This window comes from Mirounga leonina, unplaced genomic scaffold (assembly GCF_011800145.1).
Source record: "Mirounga leonina isolate KUSES-001 unplaced genomic scaffold, KU_Mleo_1.0 Mir_128, whole genome shotgun sequence".
Classification (NCBI taxonomy): Eukaryota; Metazoa; Chordata; class Mammalia; order Carnivora; family Phocidae; genus Mirounga; species Mirounga leonina.
The window spans coordinates 5,164,929-5,188,585 of record NW_023270320.1 but is presented as its reverse complement, the minus strand read 5'-3'; the positions used below and the strand labels follow the sequence as shown (position 1 = coordinate 5,188,585).

At 35.5% G+C, this 23,657-nt stretch overlaps 1 protein-coding gene across 1 annotated transcript in view; it reads left to right on the top strand.

The window, feature by feature from the left end:
- Positions 1–23,657, top strand: part of LOC118009945 (disintegrin and metalloproteinase domain-containing protein 5-like) — a 173,868-nt gene that overhangs the window by 133,090 nt on the left and 17,121 nt on the right. Inside the window, exons 13-16 of the mRNA XM_035003989.1 lie at positions 3,736–3,819; positions 4,717–4,828; positions 15,591–15,750; positions 17,446–17,496. Of these exons, the coding sequence (XP_034859880.1) occupies positions 3,736–3,819; positions 4,717–4,828; positions 15,591–15,750; positions 17,446–17,496 (407 nt within the window). The remainder of the gene's footprint in view (positions 1–3,735; positions 3,820–4,716; positions 4,829–15,590; positions 15,751–17,445; positions 17,497–23,657) is intronic.

The window sequence follows — 23,657 nt, the reverse complement described above, 5'->3', positions numbered from 1 at the left end:
AGGGTTCCCCTTTATCTGCATCCCCGCCAACATCTGTCATTTCCTGACTTGTTAATTTTAGGCATTCTGACTGGTTTGAAGTGGTATCTCATTGAGGTTTTGATTTGGATTTCCCTGATGCCCAATGATGTTGAGCACTTTTTCATGTGTCTGTTGGCCCTTTGGATGTCTTCTTTGGAAAACTGTCTGTTCACATCGTCTGCCCATTTCTTGATTGGATCATTTGTTCTTTGGGTGTTGAGTTTCATAAGTTCTTTATAGATTTTGGATACTAGCCCTTTATCTGAGATGTCATTTGCAAATATCTTCTCCCATTCTGTCGGTTGTCTTTTGGTTTTGTTGACTGTTTCTTTTGCTGTGCAAAAGCTTTTTATCTTGATGAAGTCCCAATAGTTCATTTTTGCCCTTGCTTCCCTTGCCTTTGGCGATGTTTCTAGGAAGAAATTGCTGTGGCTGAGGTCGAAGAGGTTGCTGCCTGTGTTCTCCTTTAGGATTTTGATGAGACTCCTGTCTCACATTGAGGTCTTTCAACCATTTGGAGTCTATTTTTGTGTGTGGTGTAAGGAAATAGTCCAGCTTCATTCTTCTGCATGTGGCTGTCCAATTTTCCCAATACCATTTGTTGAAGAGACTGTCTTTTTTCCATTGGACATTCTTTCCTGCTTTGTGGAAGATTAGTTGACCATAGAGTTGAGGGTCCATTTGTGGGCTCTCTATTCTGTTCCATTGATCTATGTGTCTGTTTTTGTGCCAGTGCCATACTCTCTTGATGATGACAGCTTTGTAACAGAGCTGGAAGTCCAGAATTGTGATGCCGCCAGCTTTGCTTTTCTTTTTCAACATTCCTCTGGCTATTCGGGGTCTTTTCTGGTTCCAGAGAAATTTTAGGATTATTTGTTCCATTGCTTTGAAAAGTGGATGGTATTTTGATGGGGATTGCATTGAATGTGTAGATTGCTCTAGGTAGCATGGACATCTTCACAATATTTGTTCTTCCAATCCATGAGCATGGAACGTTTTTCCATTTCTTGTGTCTTCCTCAATTTCTGTCATGAGTATTTTATAGTTTTCTGAGTACAGATCCTTTGCCTCTTTTGTGAGATTTATTCCTAGGTATCATATGGTTTTGGGTGCAATTGTAAATGGGATCAACTCCTTAATTTCTCTTTCTTCTGTCTTGTTGTTGGTGTATAGGAATGCCACTGATTTCTGTGCATTGATTTTCTATCCTGCCACTTTACTGAATTCCCGTATGAGTTCTAGCAATTTTGGGGTGGAGTCTTTTGGGTTTTCCACCTAAAGTATCATATCATCTGCAAAGAGTGAGCGTTTGACTTCTTCTTTGCCAATTCGGATGCCTTTGATTTCTTTTTGTTGTCTGATTGCTGTTGCTAGGACTTCTAATACTATGTTGAATAGCAGTGGTAATGGTGGACATCCCTTCTGTGTTCCTGACCTTAGGGGGAAAGCTCTCAGTTTTTCCCCATTGAGAATGATATTTGCTGTGGGTTTTTCATAAATGGCTTTTATGATATTGAGGTATGTAACCTCTATGGCTATACTCTGAAGAGTTTTGATCAAGAAAGGATGCTGTACTTTGTCAAATGCTTTTTCTGCATCTATTGAGATTCTTGTTCTTTCTTTTGTTAATGTATTGTATCACGTTGATTGATTTGTGGATGTTGAACCAACCTTGCAGCCCAGGGATAAATCCCACTTGGTCGTGGTGAATAATCTTTTAATGTACGGTTGGGTCCTATTGGCTAGTATTTTGGTGAGATTTTTTGCATCCATGTTCATCAAGGATTTGGTCTGTAATTCTCCTTTTGATTGGGGTCTTTGTGTGGTTTTGGGATCAACGTAATCGTGGCCTCATAAAACGAGTTTGGAAGTTTTCCTTCCATTTGTATCTTTTGGAACATTTTCAGAAGAATAGGTATGAATTCTTCTTTAAATGTTTGGTAGAATTCCCCTGGGAAGCCTTCTGGTCCTGAGCTTTTGTTTGTTGGGAGATTGTTGATTCCTGCTTCAATTTCCTTAGCAGTTCTAGGTCTGTTCAGGTTTTCTATTTCTTCCTGGTTCAGTTTTGGTAGTTGATACATCTCTAGGAATGCATCCATTTCTTCCAGGTTATCTAATTTGCTGGCATAGAGTTGCTCATAATGTGTTCTTATAATTGTTTGTGTTTCTTTGGTGTTGGTTGTGATCTCTCCTCTTTCATTCATGATTTTGTGGATTTGGGTCCTTTCTCTTCTCTTTTTGATAAGTCTGGCCAGGGGTTTATCAATCTTGTTAATTCTTTCAAAGAACCAGCTCCTAGTTTCATTGATCTGTTCTACTGTTCTTTTGGTTTCTATTTCATTGTTTTCTGCTCTGATCTTTATTTAATTTCTCTTCTCCTGCTGGGTTTAGGCTTTCTTTGCTGTTCTTTCTCCAGCTCCTTTAGATGTAGGGTTAGGTTGTGTATTTGAGAATCTTTCTTGTTTCTTGAGAAAGGCTTGTATTGCTATATATTTTCCTCTTAGGACTGCCTTTGCTGCTTCCCAAAGATTTTGAACAGTTCTGTTTTCATTTTCAATTGTTTCCATGATTTTTAAAAATTCCTCTTTAATTTCCTGGTTGACCCATTCATTCTTTAGTAGGATGCTCTTTAACCTCCATGTACTTGAGTTCTTTCCAACTTTCCTCTTGTGATTGAGTTCGAGTTTCAAAGCATTGTGGTCCAAAAATATGCAGGGAATGATTCCAGTCTTTTGGTACCAGTTGAGATCTGTTTTGTGACTAGGATGTGATCTATTCTGGAGAATGTTCCATGGGCACTAGAGAAGAATGTGTATTCTGTTGCTTTGGGATGGAATGTTCTGAATATATCTGTCAAGTCCATTTGGTCTAGTAATAAACACTCATTTTCTTTGGAGACCTTTTAGCCACCTCATTGTTGGGAGTCTCTCATTGCCCTATTACCTCATATAATTATCTGTTATCCTTGCTGTTCTCTTTCTCGTAATTTTTTTCTCAAGGAATGGTAAACTATCTGTTCTACTCATACCCATGATTTTAAGAACCCAGCCTCCCACCTCATGGTTCTCCACCTTAGTTGCTCCAATAATCATGTGGACCCTGTACCTAGAGATTTTGATAGAGATGTCTCAGGTGGAGCCTGGGCGTAAGTATTTTTTAAATGCTTCTTGGATTGTTCTTGAACTCAGGCATTAGTTAAATTATTTTTCCAAATACTTTCCTTTGTAAGTGGACTTCTAGTGCTAGATGGTGAGAAAATAAAACTTCTAACTTCTCACATATGGTTCCATCTTTAAAATCTGAAGTCATGGGCACCTGGGTGGCTCAGTTGGTTAGGCGACTGCCTTCGGCTCAGGTCATGATCCTGGAGTCCCTGGATCGAGTCCCGCATCGGGCTCCCTGCTCGGCAGGGAGCCTGCTTCTCCCTCTGACCCTCCCCCCTCTCATGTGCTCTCTCTCTCTCTCTCATTCTCTCTGTCTCAAATAAATAAATAAAATCTTTAAAAAAAAAATGAAGTCACATAGCTTATTTCATTTATTTCAATGAAGAAAAACATTTATTTCAATGTTTCAGTTATTACCGTATTTTATTTTTTATATTTTTATGTCAGTTCTTGATAATATGAATTCTGAAACTTTCTTGAATTTTTCTTATGTATTATCCATGAATACAATCTGATTGTGTGACTATTCTTCACTTCCTTTTGCTTTTAGTATTGCCTCAGATTTGTGTGTGTAGAGGTTCAATACCAGATACCAAACAAAGAGTGCAATTCTACTTATTGCAATAGCCATGGAGTAAGTAATTTCAATTTTCATTTTAGCAAGATGCTTTGAAGAATGCTGTAAAACAGTTTGGAGATTTAAAAAAAATCATTAAAATGATTTTCATGCTGCTTGGTGTCATTTAATAGTCTATAATTTATAACTTCTATCTTATTTTTTTAAGAAATCTTACCAAGGGCACCTGGGTGGCTCAGTTGGTTAAGTGACTGCCTTTGGCTCAGATCATGATCCTGGAGTCCCGGATCAAGTCCTGCATTGGGCTCCCTGTTCATCGGGGAGTCTGCTTCTCCCTCTGACCCTACCCCCTCTTGTGTTCTCTCTCTCTCTCTCAAAAAAAAAAATAAAATAAATAAAATCTTAAAAAAAAAGAAATCTTGCCAAACTATTTATTAGAGAAGATAGAAACATTTAAGGTGATTCTGGATGTATAAAGTGTTTGGTAAATAAAAGGGGTGGATGTGGTATATGCACCATGTATTATTATATAACCAAAATGATCTTATTTTCACAGAAAGAAGGTAGAAACTGGTAAACAAAGGTCATTAGAATTTTCTTTCTAGTCTTGCTTGTTAATTTAGTGTATGGGCTGTTCTGTGAAACTAGCAACTAAATGATAGTGGCAAGTTACTGGTAATTGCCAGTATTTGGGTCTGGCCATGGAAAGAGTTGAAGAATTTTTTAAAAAATTGCTTTGTCAGCAGAAGCTAAATATGCTTTCTAAAGTATGAACAATTCCAAGAGAAAATTTGTGAAAATTTATTGAGTTTGTCTATTTAAGTTAAATTCTCTGGAATGAATAAATTCTCTGAAATAAATTTCTCCGTTGAATAAGTATAGAATATTCATTGCTCTCTATTGAAAACCATCTTTGTTCTAAAAAAAAATTGTTCTATTTTCTGATTACTGCAGGTTTGCAACAATTTAAATCACTGCCATTGTGAAAAGGGGTTTGCCCCTCCTACATGCATGAAGAAGAAGGGAGAATTTGGAAGTATAGATGATGGGCACAAGGCTCCATCTGGTTAGTCTTTCAAATTTCATGAATCAAAGACAACATGTAAGAGAAAAATTAAGTGTAGGTTCCAAGCTAGATTACAAAGCAACTGATACCAACAAACATGTTTTTGTTTTTTTTTGTAAGATTTTTGAAGATCTAAGACAGTACAAGTTTGTTCTGTACTTTTTATATCAACATTGACGTGGTCTACTAACAAAAAAGTGTACCCAGTGTTAGGCAACATAAAAGTAAAAATTCCAGTGCATAAAATTTGACTAGTTAATTTAGATTGTTCACTTTGGATTTTCTCATACATTTCTGGTTTAAAATAGTGTTTGTTAGTAGTCATTGTTATATTAATGCCACCAGATTCTTTGAAACTATCTTTTATTCCTTTTTGCTGCATTGTAAGGACTTCAGTCCAATCTTTTGAAGTATCCTCTCTAGAATCTCTCTGCTCGGGTTCCTGAGTATTATTTGGAGATTAAGCAGTCCTGGATAGGACTGAGGATACGTGTGTGTGTCGGGGGATATTCCCTGGTTTTAGAAGATACTGGAGCCCACCTAGAATAACCTGGGAGCAGAGGCTGTCCACCCTCACCCCCTTTCCTTTTGGGGCAAATAAATACTGAAGCTCCTTGGCAGATTTACTTGAACCTTGGTTACTAGGGGGAAGGCATACCTAGGGTGACCAACTTTTTACAGAGTTAACACACAGCCATATTAGACTGTATATCAGACCAAAAGAAAAAAAGGGGGGGAATAATAGTTTAACATGTAACATAATTATGCACATATATTATTTTCACATAAATATGTGTAAAATAGGTATTTATTTAAAATTACATATTCTGTATTATTGATTTTTTGTTACATGCTATTATTTAAGCAAAACAACAATAGAGCTAATTACTAGAGTCAATTGATAGTAGTTTATAGTACAACCAATTAAGCAAATAATATATATGAGCAAAAATGTAACAATATTTTATAATGACAATATTATATAATATAGTCTTTGAAATAGCAATTGATATTTACCTCTTTTTAAAAAGTCTTTACTGGATATTTAAATTTTGCAGGCTTATTGTATAATATTAAGATTCATAAATGTAAGAATTTTCAAAAGGGGAATATAAATAAGAAAAATTAAAAGTTTGCCCTATACTTAATAAAAAATAATAATGACAGGATTCTTTCTTTCTTTTCTTTTCCTTTTTTTTAAACTAATGAATCACTGAACACTACGTCAAAAACTAATGATGTTGGTTAATTGAACTTAATTTAAAAAAAATAAAAGGATTCTTTCTGTTCTATGATATGGTCAGATATATTTTTGGCTCCTTCTTTTTCATTTTCCAGTTATATTTCTCTGTATTGCTTGCAACCTTTCAGGCATCCTTCCTTTAACCAGCAGCAAAATGGAATAGAGCCAGATGTACAATTGCTTTTGACTTGAAGCTCTGCTTTATCAAGTCACATTTACTGAATTCAGGTGTCAGTCTATTGTGATGGCATCAGCAAAGATCTCCCACAAAAGCATTTGAACATGACTTACTTGGTTTTTTTTTTTTTTTTACTAGACACAGCAGATTTTTAGACTTGTAGAAATTATTTTGCAGCTCTCCAAAAACATTCATTAGCTTTATTTCTGTAGGTGTCTTCTGATAGACCAGGTACCTATCAGTCAGTTCCTTTGCATATTTAATTCATCATATAGGCTGCCCATTTCAAAAATGTTCATAATTTTTAAGCACTCTAAAGCACGTTGGATGTCAGAAGTTAAATCTCTTTTTCTTAGGGAACATGGTTGAAAGCATAGAGGTAATTTGCATTTGTGAAATCTAAGTTGAATTACAAATAAATTATGATTTTAACAAAGGTACTGAAAAGGTCCTGTTTCACTGCTTGCTTTTTTCTGGTTACATTTTTTGAGTTCTGAAGCAGTCTTATTTCCAAAAATATGAGTCATAGGTATAGTCAGTTCATGTTTTCCCCTAGGATTCACAAATTATCAAATTTTCAGAGAAACAGCATGTAAATTTCTGTTTTTACTGCAACCTTCTATTTTCCTTCTCAATGTATTTAAAAATTAAAGAAGTACATTATTGTCCAGGCTTTCAAGAGCAAGATTTTTTGCCAGGCCAGTATTCTAACACACCTCATAATACTAGTAACACTAAGAGCCATCTTATATGCGTCCATGTCTGAGGAAGCCATCACCTTCCCATTTCATAAAGTTTTTTTAAAAATCCCATTACCAGCTTCCTTACATTTTGAGGAAACTAAAAGTGACCAAAAGCTTTCATCAGGAAAGCCTGTCTATAACACTCTATTCAGTATTGTGTCCAAGGTGTGTAGAATATTTAGCGGGTGAGATCTTTTCCTTTTCTTTGATAGGAAGCTTATAGACCATGGGATTTGCAGAAGTTTACATATTTGCACTGCCTGCTAACTATGCATATAGATCAACAAAGTCTAGTTTGGATTTGAGCAAGATAACAAAATTTTTTATGTTTTCTGTAATTTCATTAAAATCTGTGTAGAAATTAAGAAACTTATTTTAAACTTTATTTTTAAAATCAAATTACCTAAGTGCTGGGGGATTATTTTGCTGCCTTATTCACTTGGTAAGATATGACAGAATCATTGCCACACTTAAGGGGTCAAAAAATGTTATAACAGTTCTCACATTTTTCTCCCACAGGACATTTTAGTGCAATCTGTGAATCAGGAAATGTAACTTCACTTGGTTTTGTAGAGCAATGAAGGGAATGAGTGATAGGGCAGTGGATGTTTATTCCTATGGTGTGCCAAAGCTAATGCTAATTTGCTAGTTATTTTTGTCAGGACATTGGTGTCTTTTGGGGATAGAAAAGTTGTTGCTGTTGTTTTTAATTTGGGAAACAAAAAAATGTAGTTGATTTAAAAATACTTGCTTATTTTATCCAAGAAATTTGAGATTCAACCTCCAAATATGCTTTCACATCACCTTCTCCACCATACCTATTCCAAATTCTTTTTTTTAATTGAGATATAATTGACATATAACATTATATTAGTTTCAGGTGTACAATATAATAAGTCAATATTTGTATACATTGTAAAATAATTGCTATAAGTCTAGTTAGCATCCATCACATACATAGCTACAGGGTTTTTTTCTTGTGATGAGAATTTTTAAGGTCTAGTCTCTTAGCAACTTTCAAATATGTAATACAGTATTGTTTACTATAGTTTCCATGCTGTACATTACACTCCTAGGAATTATTTATTTTATAACTTGAAGTTTGTACCTTTTGACCCCCTTCATCCATTTCACTCAACCCTCCACACCCACTGGCAATGATCAATCTGTTCTCCATATCTATGAGCTTGTTTTTTCTTTTCTTTCTTTTTTTTTTTAGATTCCACATATAAGTGAGATCATACAAATATATTGTATTAGTGTCTGACTTATTTCACTTAGCATAATGCTCTCAAGATCCATCCATGCCATTACAAATGGCAAGATTTCATTCCTTTTTATGGCTGAATAATATTCCATTGTATATATATTTGACCACATTTTCATTCATTGATGGACATTTAGGTTGTATTCATATCTTGTCTTTTGTAAATAATGCTGCAGTGAACATGGGCAGTGCATATATAATTTTGAGGTAGTGTTTTCATTTTCTTTGGCTATATACCCAGAAGTGGAATTGCTGGGTCATATGGTAGTTCTATTTTTAATTTTTTAACCTCCCCCTCCATACTGTTTTCCATAGGGGCTGCATCACTTTATATTTTTACCAATGGTGCTCAAGGGTTCTCTTTTCTCCATATTCTTGCCAACACTTGTTATTTCTTGTCTTTTTGATAATAGCCATTTTAACATGTGTGAAGTGATATCTCCTTATGGTTTTCATTTGTGTTTCCCTGATCATTAGTGATGTTGAGCATTTTTCATGTACACCTTGGCCATTTGAATGTCTTTGGAAAAATTTCTATTGACGTCTTGTGCCTAGGATTATTTGAGTTTTTTGCTAGTGAGTTAGATGAATTCTTAATATATTTTGGATATTAACCCCTCATCAGATATATTATTGGCAAATATTTTCTGTCATTCACGAGGTTACCTTTTAATTTTGTTGGTGATTTCCATTGCTGTGCAGATTTTTAGTTTGGTGTAGTCCCACTTGTTTGTTTTTGCTTTTGTTGCCTTTACATTAAAAAAATTATCACCAAGATCGATATCAAGGAGCTTACCACCTATATTTTCTTCTAGGAGTTTTATGGTTTCAGGTACATTCAAGTCTAAAACATTTTAAGTTAATATTTGTTTATAATATAATATAGTCCAATTTCATTCTTTAGCATGTGAATATCCAGTTTTTTCAATACCATTTATTTAAGAGTCTGTCCTTTCCCCCATTTAATATTCTTGGCTCCTTTGTTGTAAATTAATTGACCACATATGTGTGGGTTTATTTCTGCGTCCAAATGATTTTCATCATATTGTATAATATGCTCTGTTTGGTTATTTATTTCTTTAATCCAGTTGTATGTGTCCTTCCAGCTGTCGTTAAAAATAGTCATTTAGCCTTCATGATCAGTGATGTCTGGGTCATACTGCTTAGTGTTGTAATCATTCTGATTATCATTATCTGAGCTCTTAGGAAACATGATTACAATATTGACAATATGAAAAATTAAATTAGCACTCTCTTGACACAAAGCACAACAGTTAATCCAAAGACTAAGTCAAAGATGGACTATTAAAGATTTCAATACCCTTAGGTTGCACACTTAAGTCATATCACTCAGAATGAATCACAAATTAACAATTGTTGACATCAGCAGAGCTAAAAACAGAAAATAAAGAAGGCAGGTAAGTTATACTTTATTCTTTTGACACCAAAACAATGTTCCTTTTAATCCTTATTTTTTCAGCTTCCATATGGATTTTCTTCTTTTGCTTCAACCCTCCAAACCAGTTGCCATAACTCAAAAAATTTCCCATCTCAGGAATGGATTATTCAGTATTTGAGACTTTGTATATGACAGCTTGGATCGTCCCAGGCAAATGTTCATGTTTGGTTTCCCTAGGTCACTCTGGGTCCTGATGGCAGTAGAATGGTGGTGCCTGAGCCTGGGATCAGAGGAAAACTTTCAATCCAGCTAGTTTCATTTAGTCAGCTGCCATAGAGTCTGTCTTCATCAATGTATTCTGGGGCCTGTAGGTGTACTCTGAAAGCCCTGGGCTGGTATGCCATTGGCTGCATGCATTTTCTGTCCCCAAATGGTCCCTTCTGGGGCCCTGTACCCAAAGATGAGCCCTGGACTCAATGTGGGGGATGCTCTTGTGATGTCAAATGCATTTTGGGGCATAAAGATGAGAGGCAAGGTGATCTTAAGGAGCCCAGTTTCTTTAATACCCTTATTCTATTTATTTTCTATATCACTGACTTATCTTAACAAAATATGGCTTGGAAAAAACTAAAATTATGGAATTTATGATGGCTTTATTTATAGCCAATACATTATCAACTTTTGTTAATATTTCATGGATATTATCAAAGAATGTATAACCATTTTACAGCATTACATATATAGATATAACTACATAAATATACATATGTATATAATTGAATATATATGTGTATGTGTGTGTATGAGTTACCTGTTATTTGCGTATTCTACATTCTAAATTCTCCTATATTTTTGTCTACTTGTCTACTTCATATATAAAATTATAAAGAGTATATTTTAATTTCACATTATAATTTTCCTTTCAAAATTTTTATGTAATCTTAACTCCAGAAATTACCACTAATAATACTATACATTATTCCTGATTTTCAGGAGTTATTATCAATCTTTTAAAAAGGTGAAAGATTTATGCGATCTGAAGAGAAACCAGAGTATTATTATCAATCTTTTAAATCCATGACAAACTAGTAGTAAAAAGAAATCCATTTGCATCTCTTTAATTTCATGAAGCTTCCCATTTATCTATGGTTATAGGAAATTTATAATTCTGTTGTGTATTGCTCTTTCATCACCCTTGACAATCTACTTTATTGATTTTTTTCACCCTTTTTAACATACACACATATTTATATATGTATGTTTACTTGTAAAATACACATAAATTAAAATTTACCATTTTAATCATTTTTAAGTCTATAATTCAGTGACATTGTCCATTGTTTTGCAACCACCATCCATCTCCAGAACTCTTCATCTTGCAGAACTGAAAGTGTATACTCATTAAATGATAACTCCCCAATTCCTTCTCCCCTAGCTCCTGGCAACCACCATTCTACTTTCTGTGTCTATGAATTTCACTACTTCTGAGACCCCATATAAGTGGAATCACACAGTATTTGTCATGTTGTATCTGGCTTATTTTACTTAGCACAATGTCCTTAAAGTTCATGTTGGAACATGTGTCATAATTTCTTTTTAAAAATTTTTTTCAAAAAATTTTATTTGAGAGAGAGAGAGCACAAGCAGGGGCGAGGAGCAGAGGTAGAAGCAGACTACCTGCTGAGCAGGAAGCCTGATGAGGGGCTTGATCCCAGGACCCTGAGATCATGACCCGAGATGAAGGCAGATGCTTAACCAACTGAGCCACCCAGGCACCATAATTCCCTTTCTTTTTAAGGCTAATAATATTCCATTACATGTATGTACTACATTTTGTTTATCCATTCAACTGTCAATGGACAATTGGGTTACTTCCAAGTTTTAGTTATTGTGAATAATGCTGCTATGAACATGGGTGTTTAAGTATCTGTTTGAGTCCATGCTTTCAATAATTTGGGGTATATACCTAGATGTGGAATTGCTAGATAATATGGTAATTCTATGTTTAATTTTTTTGAAGAATCTCCATACTGTTTTCCAAAGAGGATGCATTATTTTACATTCCCACCAACAGTGCACAAGGATTCCAGTTTCTCCACATCCTTGCCAAAACTTGTTATTTTCTGTTTTGTAAATAGTAGCCATCCTGATGGGTATAAGCTGATAACTCATTGTAGTTTTGCTCTCTCTATAGGTATAGAATGATCTATGGATCAGAAATTACCTTTTTCATTTTTAAGAATATTATCATTTTGTTGAAAATTGTTATCAGGGGCACCTGGGTGGCTCAGTCGGTTAAGTGGCTGCCTTTGGCTCAGGTCATGATCCCAAGGTCCTGGGATCGAGCCCCATGTCAGGCTCCCTGCTCAGCGGGGAGCCTGCTTCCCCCCTCTCCCTCTCCCTGCCTCTCTGCCTACTTGTGCTCTCTTTCTGCCAAATAAATAAATAAAATCTTAAAAAAAAAAGAAAATTGTTATTAGAAGGTCTTTCTGTCATTGTATTTTTAATTTGTTACTTTTTACATATGGGAAGCCTACAGATTTTTGTGCATGCATTTTATCAATGGGTTATCACTATTTTCAAAAGTCTTTTAGATTTTAAGGCAGTTAACTGATGTAACTGCAATTAATAATTTTTCCGCATCTTTTTAATAATAATAATTTCTTTATTTCCTCTTCTTTAGTTAATCTCTACCCCCATCTCATAATTGCCCTGGGTAATCCATTGAGAATAAAAGGAAATAATCACAAAAGAGATGATCATTATTTTACTCCTAGGAAAACTTCTAATATTTTATCATGAAAAGGATGCTGCTTTTGATTCAATATGTTTATCTTACTGAGAAAATATTTATCTCTTCCAATTGTATTTAAAATCAGGAATGTTTTTTGGGTTATATTAAATATGTATATGACATCTATTAACTGATCATATTTTTGTATTGCCTTTGAAGATTTTCTAGTAGTAAACCATCTTGTCTTTTAGCCTGAAATTCTCTAGACTATTAGGTAGTGAATGTTTCTGGGAAGGAAAGTTTTAATAGGAGTTCCACAGCTATTTCTTTCTCCCTTTAAGGAATGCTCTGGGGACTAAACAACCTCATCTATATTTTCATGAATACACACTGTATTCATCTGCTTGAGCTATCATAACAAAATACCACAGACTGGGTGTCTTAAACAATAGAAATTAATTTTCTCACAGTTGTGGAGGCTAGAAATCTATGATCAGGGTGCTGGCAAATTTTTTTTCTAACTCTCTTCCTGGCTTGCACATGATCGCCTTCTTGCTGAGTCCTTGCATGGCCTTTTCTCGGTGTATGTGGAGAGAGAGTACTCTCTGGTCTAACTAATTCCATCAGATTAGGACCTCACCCTTATGACCTCACTTAACCCTAAATACCTCCCAAAGGTCTTCTCTCCAAGTACCATCACACTGAGTATTAGGGCTTCAATTCATCATATGAATTTTGGGGAACAATTCAGTCCATAAAATTCCATCCCATAGTCCTCTCAAATTCATGTCCTCCTTGTATGGCAAAATACAGGTACCCCCATTTCAGCAGCTCCAAAAGTCTTAACCCATTCTGGCACTGATTCCAAATACAAAGCTTCATCTAAGAATCATGTAAATCAGGTATACATGAGACTCACATATGATTTATTCTGAGGCAAAATTCCTTCCTATTGTGAGCCCATAAAACCGGACCAGTTATGTGCCTCCAAAAAACAGTCATAGGATAGACATTCTCATTCTGAAAGAAAGAAATTGGAAAGAAGGACAGGATGACAGATCCCAGTAAATACAAAATTTAGCAAGCTAACTTCCATTAGATTTTTTAAAAAATTTTATTATGTTATGTTAATCACCATACATTACATCATTAGTTTTTGATGTAGTGTTCCATGATTCATTGTTTGCATACAACACCCAGTGCTCCATTCAGTATGTGCCCTTTAATACCCATCACCAGGCTAACCCATCCCACCCCTCGAACCCTCAGTTTGTTTCTCAGAGTCTCTCATGGTTTGTCTCCCCCTCCGATTTTCCCCCCTTCATTTTTCCCTTCCTGCTACCTTCTTCTTCTCCTCCTTTTTTTTTTTTTAAACATATATTGTATTATTTGTTTCAGATGTACAGGGGAGACCATTAGATTTTTGTTTCAAGAATATCCTTTTTGGCTTGATATTCTGTCCTCCAAGCCCACTGTAGTGGCAGCATCATCCCATAGTCCTCAGTGACATCTATCCCACCCCTTTGGCCCTGCCCACACAACACTTTGCAGCCTCCCTGTCTCCCAGGCACCGGGCTGGGGCAGCCTAGCTGAAATCAAGAAGGGAAGCTCCTGGGCCTGTAATGGGAGAGAAAACCCTGATGATTTCTTAATCATCTTTGGAGGGTTCTTCTCTTTTCTTGAAGAATGAAGTATATCGGCAGCCAAATAGCTGTATTGTCCCATCCTATTCCCTTTGGTCCAACTTGGCAATGTTTCTGCCTTCATGGATCTCATCCCTATTCCTTGCTTCTGCTGAGATGGCTGCTAAGATGCAATAATCTCAATATCAAATGACTTGCCAGCCACACATTGGGCATTCTCTCTAAAACATGTTTCCTCATTTTTTTGCAATGGTTAGGCTGAGAATTCTCCAGGTCTCTAAGTTCTGATTAACACTTCCTCAACTCATCAATCCACTCTCACATTTGCTGTAAGCAGTTGGGAGGACCTGAGCTGTACCTTCAACATTTTGCTTCGAAATCTCCTCAGCTAATTATCCAGTTTCATTGCTCACAAGTTTTATCTTGTGAAGCACTGGGGCAGTTTAAGAGGAGCACATTGAACCATGATCATGCATGACTGTAGCTGGGGGGTGGCTCCTCTACCTGTCAGCTTCCTCATTGTTTCAACTGGCAGAGAAGTGATAGAACAGTATTCTATACCAAATTAAAACAACAACAACAAGAACATGCTAATAAATTGTGGAGAAAGCAGAGTTTGATACATTATAAACCCAGATAGGTGGCTGATATGTACAAAGAGGTGGAAGTTGAGGAGCCACATAGATCAGACGCTCAGGAATGAAAACAGATGTCAGCTGAGAATGAATAATAACTGATGAGGAGGAGGACCTGGGTGGCTCAGCCGGTTAACCATCAGACTCTTGATTTCAGCTCAGGTTGTGATCTCAGGGTCTTGAGATCAAGCCCTGCATCAGCTCTGCACTCAGTGGGGAGTCTGTTGGAGATTCTCTCTCTCTCTCTCTGCCCCTCCCCCACAACCACTTGCAGGCGCACACATGTGCTCTCTCTCTCTCAAATAAATAAATAAACCTTAAAAAAAAACTGATGAGAAAAATGTGACATTAACATTAGTTGGAAAGAAATGTGGGTCAAAGCCAGACTTAGCCATGCATTCTACAAAATAATTATAGAGCCATTTTAACAATTTCCTATTGCTATATATTTGACTAAAGGACTTAGTTAAATAATTGTTATTTAGTGACTACTAATTTTTAATTTTTAGAAAAATATTTTAGTAATGTAAGAGAAATTAAATGCCACACTTCCCAGATTTAATTCTCATATTTAGGTAGAATCCCAATACTCTCTGTGATATACATGTTTAAATTTTGGATAACTTATATCAGAAAGAAATTGAGGAAATGTCTGTAGGTATTAAACGTGCTTATGAAAGATTATCTTCAGTCAAATAAATCACTATATGATGTAATGTTGAAAACTCATAGACATCAGTAAAGCACTAGTAACAGTCCATTTTATATGTTAATTTAATAATTAATATTTATTATATTTATAATATATGTGAGTGAAATGTTTAGTGTTGGGAATAATGTTGGTAATGATATCCTCTCCACATTTTTGTTTGGTTAGTACAATCTCTAACATAATATGAGATGGTTATTTTCCATTATAGGTAAAAGCTACTTGAGGGAACAAAATACCACTCCTTCAAAACACCGGTTTCTACTCATTTTCTACATTTCTCTACCTGTGCTCATCATCACTGCCATTGTTTTAATAAAGCAGAATAAAATAAGAGAGCTGTGCTACAGAGATGAAACTGAAAGTGAGAGGTATATATGTTTATTCTTACTAAATTCAATGAGTCAAGAAAAAAGTACTCATGTTTCGTCAGGAATAATCTAAGGTTGTAGGTAGAACAATATGAGGAGAGGTCCAGGGATACATTTCAAACCAGTGTGATGTCCTCCATTTTTTCAGTTTTACTCATTACTAAAACCATTCATTTTACCATTAGTATCACTTGAAGAGGAGATATGACTGCCAAGAATATAGTGGGGATTTATTCAGCCTCTTAGTCAGCCAACACTGTCTAAATACTCTTATTAATAGTCTACTGTCCAAAGGCTTCTGAGAATATATAACGCTGCATTTAAAGGGAACTTTCAAAAGATAAATTTTTTAGATGCAAAATCTCAGACAACTCTATTAGAATAACTCTCTCAACTGAAAATGGTATTTATGAAACTGCTTCCAAAATATTTATTTTCCTAAGTATTGATGCTGCTATTTGTAAAGTCATTTCTTAACCAGAAATTACATGTGTAGTTCAAAACACAGGTGATGAAACAGGAGGCAGCATCATGAAATGGGAAAGAAATTACATTTAGCCTCAGAAAACTTAGTTTTAAATCCTAAATCTTGCATGCAGAAACTATAATACCTTGAGCAAGTGATTTAATCTCTATGTTCTTAAAATTATTCTCTATAACTCTATAAAATGGGAGATAATAATAGCTTTCCAGTGTATCATAAATTTTTGGATATACCAAATCAGTAAGTGAAATCACCACATTATCTGTAATCAGTTACATAAATATTTAGATATAGCTATTAGGCTTCTTATTCATAATTTACTGTATTCTCCCATAGAAGTATTTACATCTAGTTTAACTTTCAGGAAATGACAGGAAGAGAAAACACAAATATGTGTTATGAAAGAAAGAAAAAAATAGAAATTTATAGAAAAATTAACTTAAATTTTGACTGCCACTTTAAGGTTTTGGCTTAATTTGACCTGAGGAGTTATGGGTGTCATAGAATCAGAGGGCATGTCTATACAAATGTGATCCTATAAATAATTGAATAAATGTAAAATGAAGATGAGAGGAGTTAATCAACAAAGCAAGATGGATGATGGCATTTCTTCTAATATTTAGCATCCATCTTTAGATGAATGGATAAAGAAGATGTGGTATATATACACAATGGAATATTACTCAACCATAAAAAGAATGCTATCTTACCATTTGCAACAACATGAATGAACCTAGAGGATATAATACTAAGTGAAATAAATCAGAGAAAGACAAATACCATATGATTTCACTCATATGAGGAATTTAAGAAATAAAACAAAGGAACAAACAAAATAAAAAAAAAGACAAAATCACAGACTCTTAAATACAGAAAACAAACTGGTTGCCAGAGGGGAGGTGGGTGAGGTGGATAAGTGAAAGAGATGAAGGGGATTAAGAGTACACTTGCCTTGATGAGCACTGAGTAATGTATAGAATTGTTGAACCATTATATTGTACACCCGAAACTAATATAACATTCACTGTATGTTAATCTACTTAAAGAAAAGAAAAAAAAAGAACAGTATCTGTTTTATTTTGTTGGAGGGAGACATTTTATTTAATGAATCACTGTTTCTTTGAAAAATATTCTTCATTCACATAGCCACTTAGTTGTTCAAAATTTTTAAATTTCTCCACTTAAAAAAATTTTTTTTGTCATTTTAACAGATCTGTGTCAGAAGAAAGCAGCAGTAACAGCAAGTTATCCCCCAGTGTAAGGTGAGTCTAGAACAATGTGATTAGCCATTGTGCATTGTAATTTTTTTTTTTTTTTGGTGCATTGCATGTTTTGATCATTGTTTAGGAGCACTACAAAATTCTTGATTTGAAACCAAAACATTTGTTCGTAATATGCTTTATGGTTTTCACTGTTATTTAGTGTTATAAACAATAAAACTTGTTTTCATGATATCTCAACCTCTCCTCCCCAACCTACACTAAAGGAGTGATTTTTGTGTACACACACAAGCATCAATAATCACATACTTTGTGGAATTTTTGTTTTGAGCATTGGTAAGGAGGATTTATATCTTAATGACATTTTACTGCCAAATACAAAGAGGACTGATATTATAAGGGATATCACTTATGCTTATAGTTATAATATTATCTAAGAAAAAAAATTAGTTAGTAAGATAAAGCTCACTCATTTTACTGTCTTAACTCATTTGGGAAAGTAAATTTAGAGATCAGACTATGGAGTAATCATAACATTTTATAAAATTATGTATTCCCCCTTTATTATCAGTATATAAAAATTTCCCTTACCACATGATGGATAGAATATAAAAGGAGATAATATTTTATATAGCATCCCAGGTTATTTTTCAAGTTATGAGCCCGATGTGGGACTCGATCCCGGGACTCCAGGATCATGACCTGAGCCGAAGGCAGTCGCTTAACTGACTGAGCCACCCAGGCGCCCCTTTATTTATTTTTTTAATTTAAATTCAATTAGCCAAGGTATGGTAATCATTAGTTTTTGATATAATGTTCAATGACTCATTAGCTTAGTATATCTAGTCTAACTTTAATACCAAAACTTGGCAAAGGTAATACTGGAAAGGAAAATTAACAGATTAATTTCTGATTAAAGATGCAGGAATTTTAAACAAAACATTTCCAACTAAATCTAGTTAACATTGTAGAAGATAAATAAATAGCCATGGAGGGGGAGAGTGATCTAGAAATGAAAGGTCGGTTTAAAATTAAAAAGCCAATATAATGTAATTCACCATATTAATAGAAAATGAGAAAAATTATGTGATCATTTTTATAGATGAAGAAAAAATATCCTTTCACTATAAAAATTCCCACTTAACTAGTGATAAAAGAGTTACTGTAATGTGATAAAGGAAATTTGAAACAAGAAAACATATAGCAAACATTCTAGTTAATGATGAAATTGTGAATGTTTCTTCCTAAGATCAGGAACATATTCATTTCACAATGTATTCCTTTTCAACACTGTATGGATGATCCTAGCCAGGAAAATAAGGTAAGAAAAAAAGAGTAGAAAGATTGGAAATGAAGAATGAATGATGTCCTTGTTTGTAGATGATATGGCTCTGTACATAGAAAATTCTGGAAATTACAAACCAATTAGAATTAATAAATGAACATAAGGTGCCTGTCAGTTGTCTCTTAGTTTTGTTGACTGTTTCCTTTGCTCTGCAAAACCTTTTTATCTTTTAAAAAATTTTTTTATTGTTATGTTAATCACCATACATTACATCAGTTTTTGATGTAGTGTTCCATGATTCATTGTTTGTGCATAACACCCAGTGCTACATGCAGAGCGTGCCCTCTTTAATACTCAAAACAGGCCAACCCATCTTCCCACCCCCTTCCCCAGTACAACCCTCAGTTCGTTTTTCAGAGGCCATCATCTCTCCTGATTTGTCTCCCCCTCCGATTTCCCCCCCTTCATTCTTCCCCTCCTACTATCTTCTTCTATTTTTTTTTCCTAACATATATTGCATTATTTGTTTCGGAGGTATAGATCTGTGATTCAACAGTCTTGCACAATTCACAGCGCTCACCATAGCACATACCCTCCCCAATGTCTATCACCCAGCCACCCCATCCTTCCCACCCACCCCCACTCTAGCAACCCTATTTGTTTGCTGAGATTAAGAAATCCTCATATTGGTGAGGTCATCTGATACATGTCTTTCTCTGATTGACTTATTTCACTCAGCATAATACCCTCCAGGTCCATCCACGTCATTGCAAATGGCAAGATCTCATTCCTTTTGATGGTTGCATAATATTACATTGTATATATATACCACCTCTTCTTTATCCATTCATCTGTCGATGGACATCTTGGCTCTTTCCACAGTTTGGCTATTGTGGACATGCTGCTATAAACATCGGGGTGCACGTACCCCTTCAGATCCCTACATTTGTACCATTGGGGTAAATACCCAGTAGTGCAATTGCTGGGTCGTATGGTAGCTCTATTTTCAACTGTTTGAGGAACCTCCATACTGTTTTCCAGAGTGGCTGCACCAGCTTGCATTCCTATCAACAGTGTAGGAGTGTTCCCCTTTCTCCGCATCCCCGCCAACATCTGTCGTTTCCTGACTTGTTAATTTTAGCCATTCTGACTGGTGTGAGGTGGTATCTCATTGAGGTTTTGATTTGGATTTCCCTGATGCCGAGCGATATTGAGCACTTTTTCATGTGTCTGTTGGCCATTTGGATGTCTTCTTTGGAAAAATGTCTGTTCACATCGTCTGCCCATTTCTTGATTGGATCATTTGTTCTTTGGGTGTTGAGTTTCATAAGTTATTTATAGATTTTGGATACTAGCCTTTTATCTGATCTGTCATTTGCAAATATCTTCTCCCATTCTGTTGGTTGTCTTTTGGTTTTGTTGACTGTTTCTTTTGCTGTGCAAAAGCTTTTTATCCTGATGAAGTCCCAATAGTTCATTTTTGCCCTTGCTTCTCCTGCCTTTGGCAATGTTTCTAGGAAGAAGTTGCTGCAGCTCATGTCGAAGAAGCTACTGCCAGTGTTCTCCTTTAGGATTTTGATGGACTCCTGTCTCACATTGAGGTCTTTCAACCATTTTGAGTCTATTTTTGTGTGTGGTATAAGGAAATGGTCCGGTTTCATTCTTCTGCATGTGGCTGTCCAATTTTCCTAACACCATTTGTTGAAGACACTGTCTTTTTTCCATTGGACATTCTTTCCTGCTTTGTCAAAGATTAGTTGACCATAGAGTTGAGGGTCCATTTCTGGGCTCTCTATTCTGTTCCATTGATCTATGTGTCTGTTTTTGTGCCAGTACGATGCTGTCTTGATGATGACAGCTTTGTAATAGAGCTGGAAGTCCAGAATTGTGATGCTGCCAGCTTTGCTTTTCTTTTTCAACATTCTTCTGGCTATTCGGGGTCTTTTCTGGTTCCATACAAATTTTAGGATTATTTGCTCCATTGCTTTGAAAAAAGTGGATGGTATTTTGATGGGGATTGCATTGAATGTGTAGATTGCTCTAGGTAGCATGGACATCTTCACAATATTTGTTCTTCCAATCCATGAGCATGGAACAGTTTCCATTTCTTTGTGTCTTCCTCAATTTCTTTCATGAGTATTTTATAGTTTTCTGAGTACAGATCCTTTGCCTCTTTGGTGAGATTTATTTCAAGGTATCTTATGGTTTTGGGTGCAATTGTAAATGGGATCAACTCCTTAATTTCTCTTTCTTCTGTCTTGTGGTTGGTGTATAGGAATGCCACTGATTTCTGTGCATTGATTTTCTATCCTGCCACTTTACTGAATTCCTGTATGAGTTCTAGCAGTTTTGGGGTGGAGTCTTTTGGGTTTTCCACATAAAGTATCATATCATCTGCAAAGAGTGAGCATTTGACTTCTTCTTTGCCAATTTGGATGCCTTTGATTTCTTTTTGTTGTCTGATTGCTGTGGCTAGAACTTCTAATACTATGTTGAATAGCAGTGGTGATAGTGGACATCCTTGTGATGTTCTTGACCATAGGGGGAAAGCTCTCAGTTTTTCCCCATTGAGAATGATATTCACTGTGTGATTTTCATAGATGGCTTTTATTATATTGAGGTATGTACCCTCTATCCCTATACTCTGAAGAGTTTTGATCAAGAAAGGATGCTGTACTTGGTCAAATGCTTTTTCTGCATCTATTGAGAAGATCATATGATTCTTTTATTTTTATTAAATATTTTATTTATTTATTTGACAGAGAGAGACACAGCGAGAGAGGGAACACAAGCAGGGGGCGTGGCAGAGGGAGAAGCAGGCTTCCCGCTGAGCAGGAAGCCTGATGCGGGGCTCGATCCCAGGACCCTGGGATCATGACCTGAGCCGAAGGCAGACGCTTAACGACTGAGCCACTCAGGTGTCCCAAGAAGATCATATGATTCTTGTTCTTTCTTTTGTTAATGTATTGTATCACATTGATTGATTTGCAGATGTTGAACCAACCTTGCAGCCCAGGTATAAATTCCACTTGGTCGTGGTGAATAATCCTTTTAATGTACTGTTGGATCCTATTGGCTAGTATTTTGGTGAGAATTTTTGCATCCATGTTCATCAGGGATATTGGTCTGTAATTCTCCTTTTTGATGGGGTCTTTGTATGGTTTTGGGATCAAGGTAATGGTGGCCTCATAAAATGATTTGGAAGTTTCCCTTCCATTTCTATTTTTTGGTGCAGTTTCAGAAGAATAGGTATTAATTCTTCTTTAAATGTTTGGTAGAAATCCCCTAGGAAGCCATCTGGCCCTGGGCTCTTGTTTGTTGGGAGATTTTTGATGACTGCTTCAATTTCCTTAGTGGTAATAGGTCTGTTCAGGTTTTCTATTTCTTCCTGGTTCAGTTTTGGTAGTTGATACATTTCTAGGAATGCATCCTTTTCTTCCAGATTATCTAATTTGTTGGCATATAATTGCTCATAATATGTTCTTATAATTGTTCGTATTTCTTTGGTGTTGATTGTGATCTCCCCTCTTTCATTCATGATTTTATTTATTTGGTCTTTTTTCTTTTCTTTTTGATAAGTCTGGCCAGGGGTTTATCAATCTTGTTAATTCTTTCAAGGAACTAGCTCCTAGTTTTGTTAATCTGTTCTACTGTTCTTTTGGTTTCTATTTCATTGATTTGTGCTCTGATCTTTATTATTTCTCTTCTCTTGCTGGGGTTAGGCTTTCTTTGCTGTTCTTCTTCTTTTTTTTTTTTTTTTAAAGATTTTATTTATTTATTTGAGAGAGAGAGAATGAGAGAGAGAGAACACATGAGAAGGGATAGGGTCAGAGGACGAAGCAGACTCCCTGCTGAGCAGGGAACCCGATGCGGGACTCGATCCAGGTACTCCAGGATCATGACCTGAGCCGAAGGCAGTCGCTTAACCAACTGAGCCACCCAGGCGCCCTTTCTTTGCTGTTCTTTCTCCAGCTCCTTTAGGTGTAGGGTTAGGTTGTGTATTTGAGACCTTTCTTGTTTCTTGAGAAAGGCTTGTATTGCTATATACTTTCCTCTTAGGACTGCCTTTGCTGCATCCCAAAGATTTTGCATAGTTGTGTTTTCATTTTCATTGGTTTCCATGAATTTTTAAAAATTCTTCTTTAATTTCCTGGTTGACCCACTCATTTTTTAGTTTGATGCTCTTTAGCCTACACGTATTTGAGTTCTTTCCAACTTTCCTCTTGTGATTGAGTTCTAGTTTCAAAGCATTGTGGTCCAAAAATATGCAGGGAATGATCCCAATCTTTTCGTACTGGTTGAGAGAATATTCCATGTGCACTAGAGAAGAATGTGTATTCTGTTGCTTTGGGATGGAATGTTCTGAATATATCTGTGAATTCCATCTGGTCCAGTGTGTCATTTAAAGCCCTTATTTCCTTGTTGATCTTTTGCTTAGAAATCATTTTCATCTTTGCCTAATTTCATTGAGGAGTTGTTAATGTCCCCTACTATTATTGTATTATTGTTGATGTGTTTCTTTGATTTTGTTATTAATTGGCTTATATAATTGGCTGCTCCCATGTTAGGGACATAGATATTTATAATTGTTAGATCTTCTTGTTGGATAGATCCTTTAAGTAGGATATAGTGTCCTTCTTCATCTCTTATTATAGTCTTTGGTTTAAAATCTAATTTGTCTGATATAAGGATTGCCACCTGTTTCTTTTGATGTTCATTAGCATGGTAAATTGTTTTCCACCCCTTCACTTTAAATCTGGAGGTGTCTGTGGGTCTAAAATGAGTCTCTTGCAGACAGCATATTGATGGGTCTTGTTTTTTTATCCAATCTGATAGCCTGTGTCTTTTGATTGGGGCATTTAGCCCATTTACATTCAGGGTAACTATTGAAAGGTATGAATTTAGTGCCATTGTATTA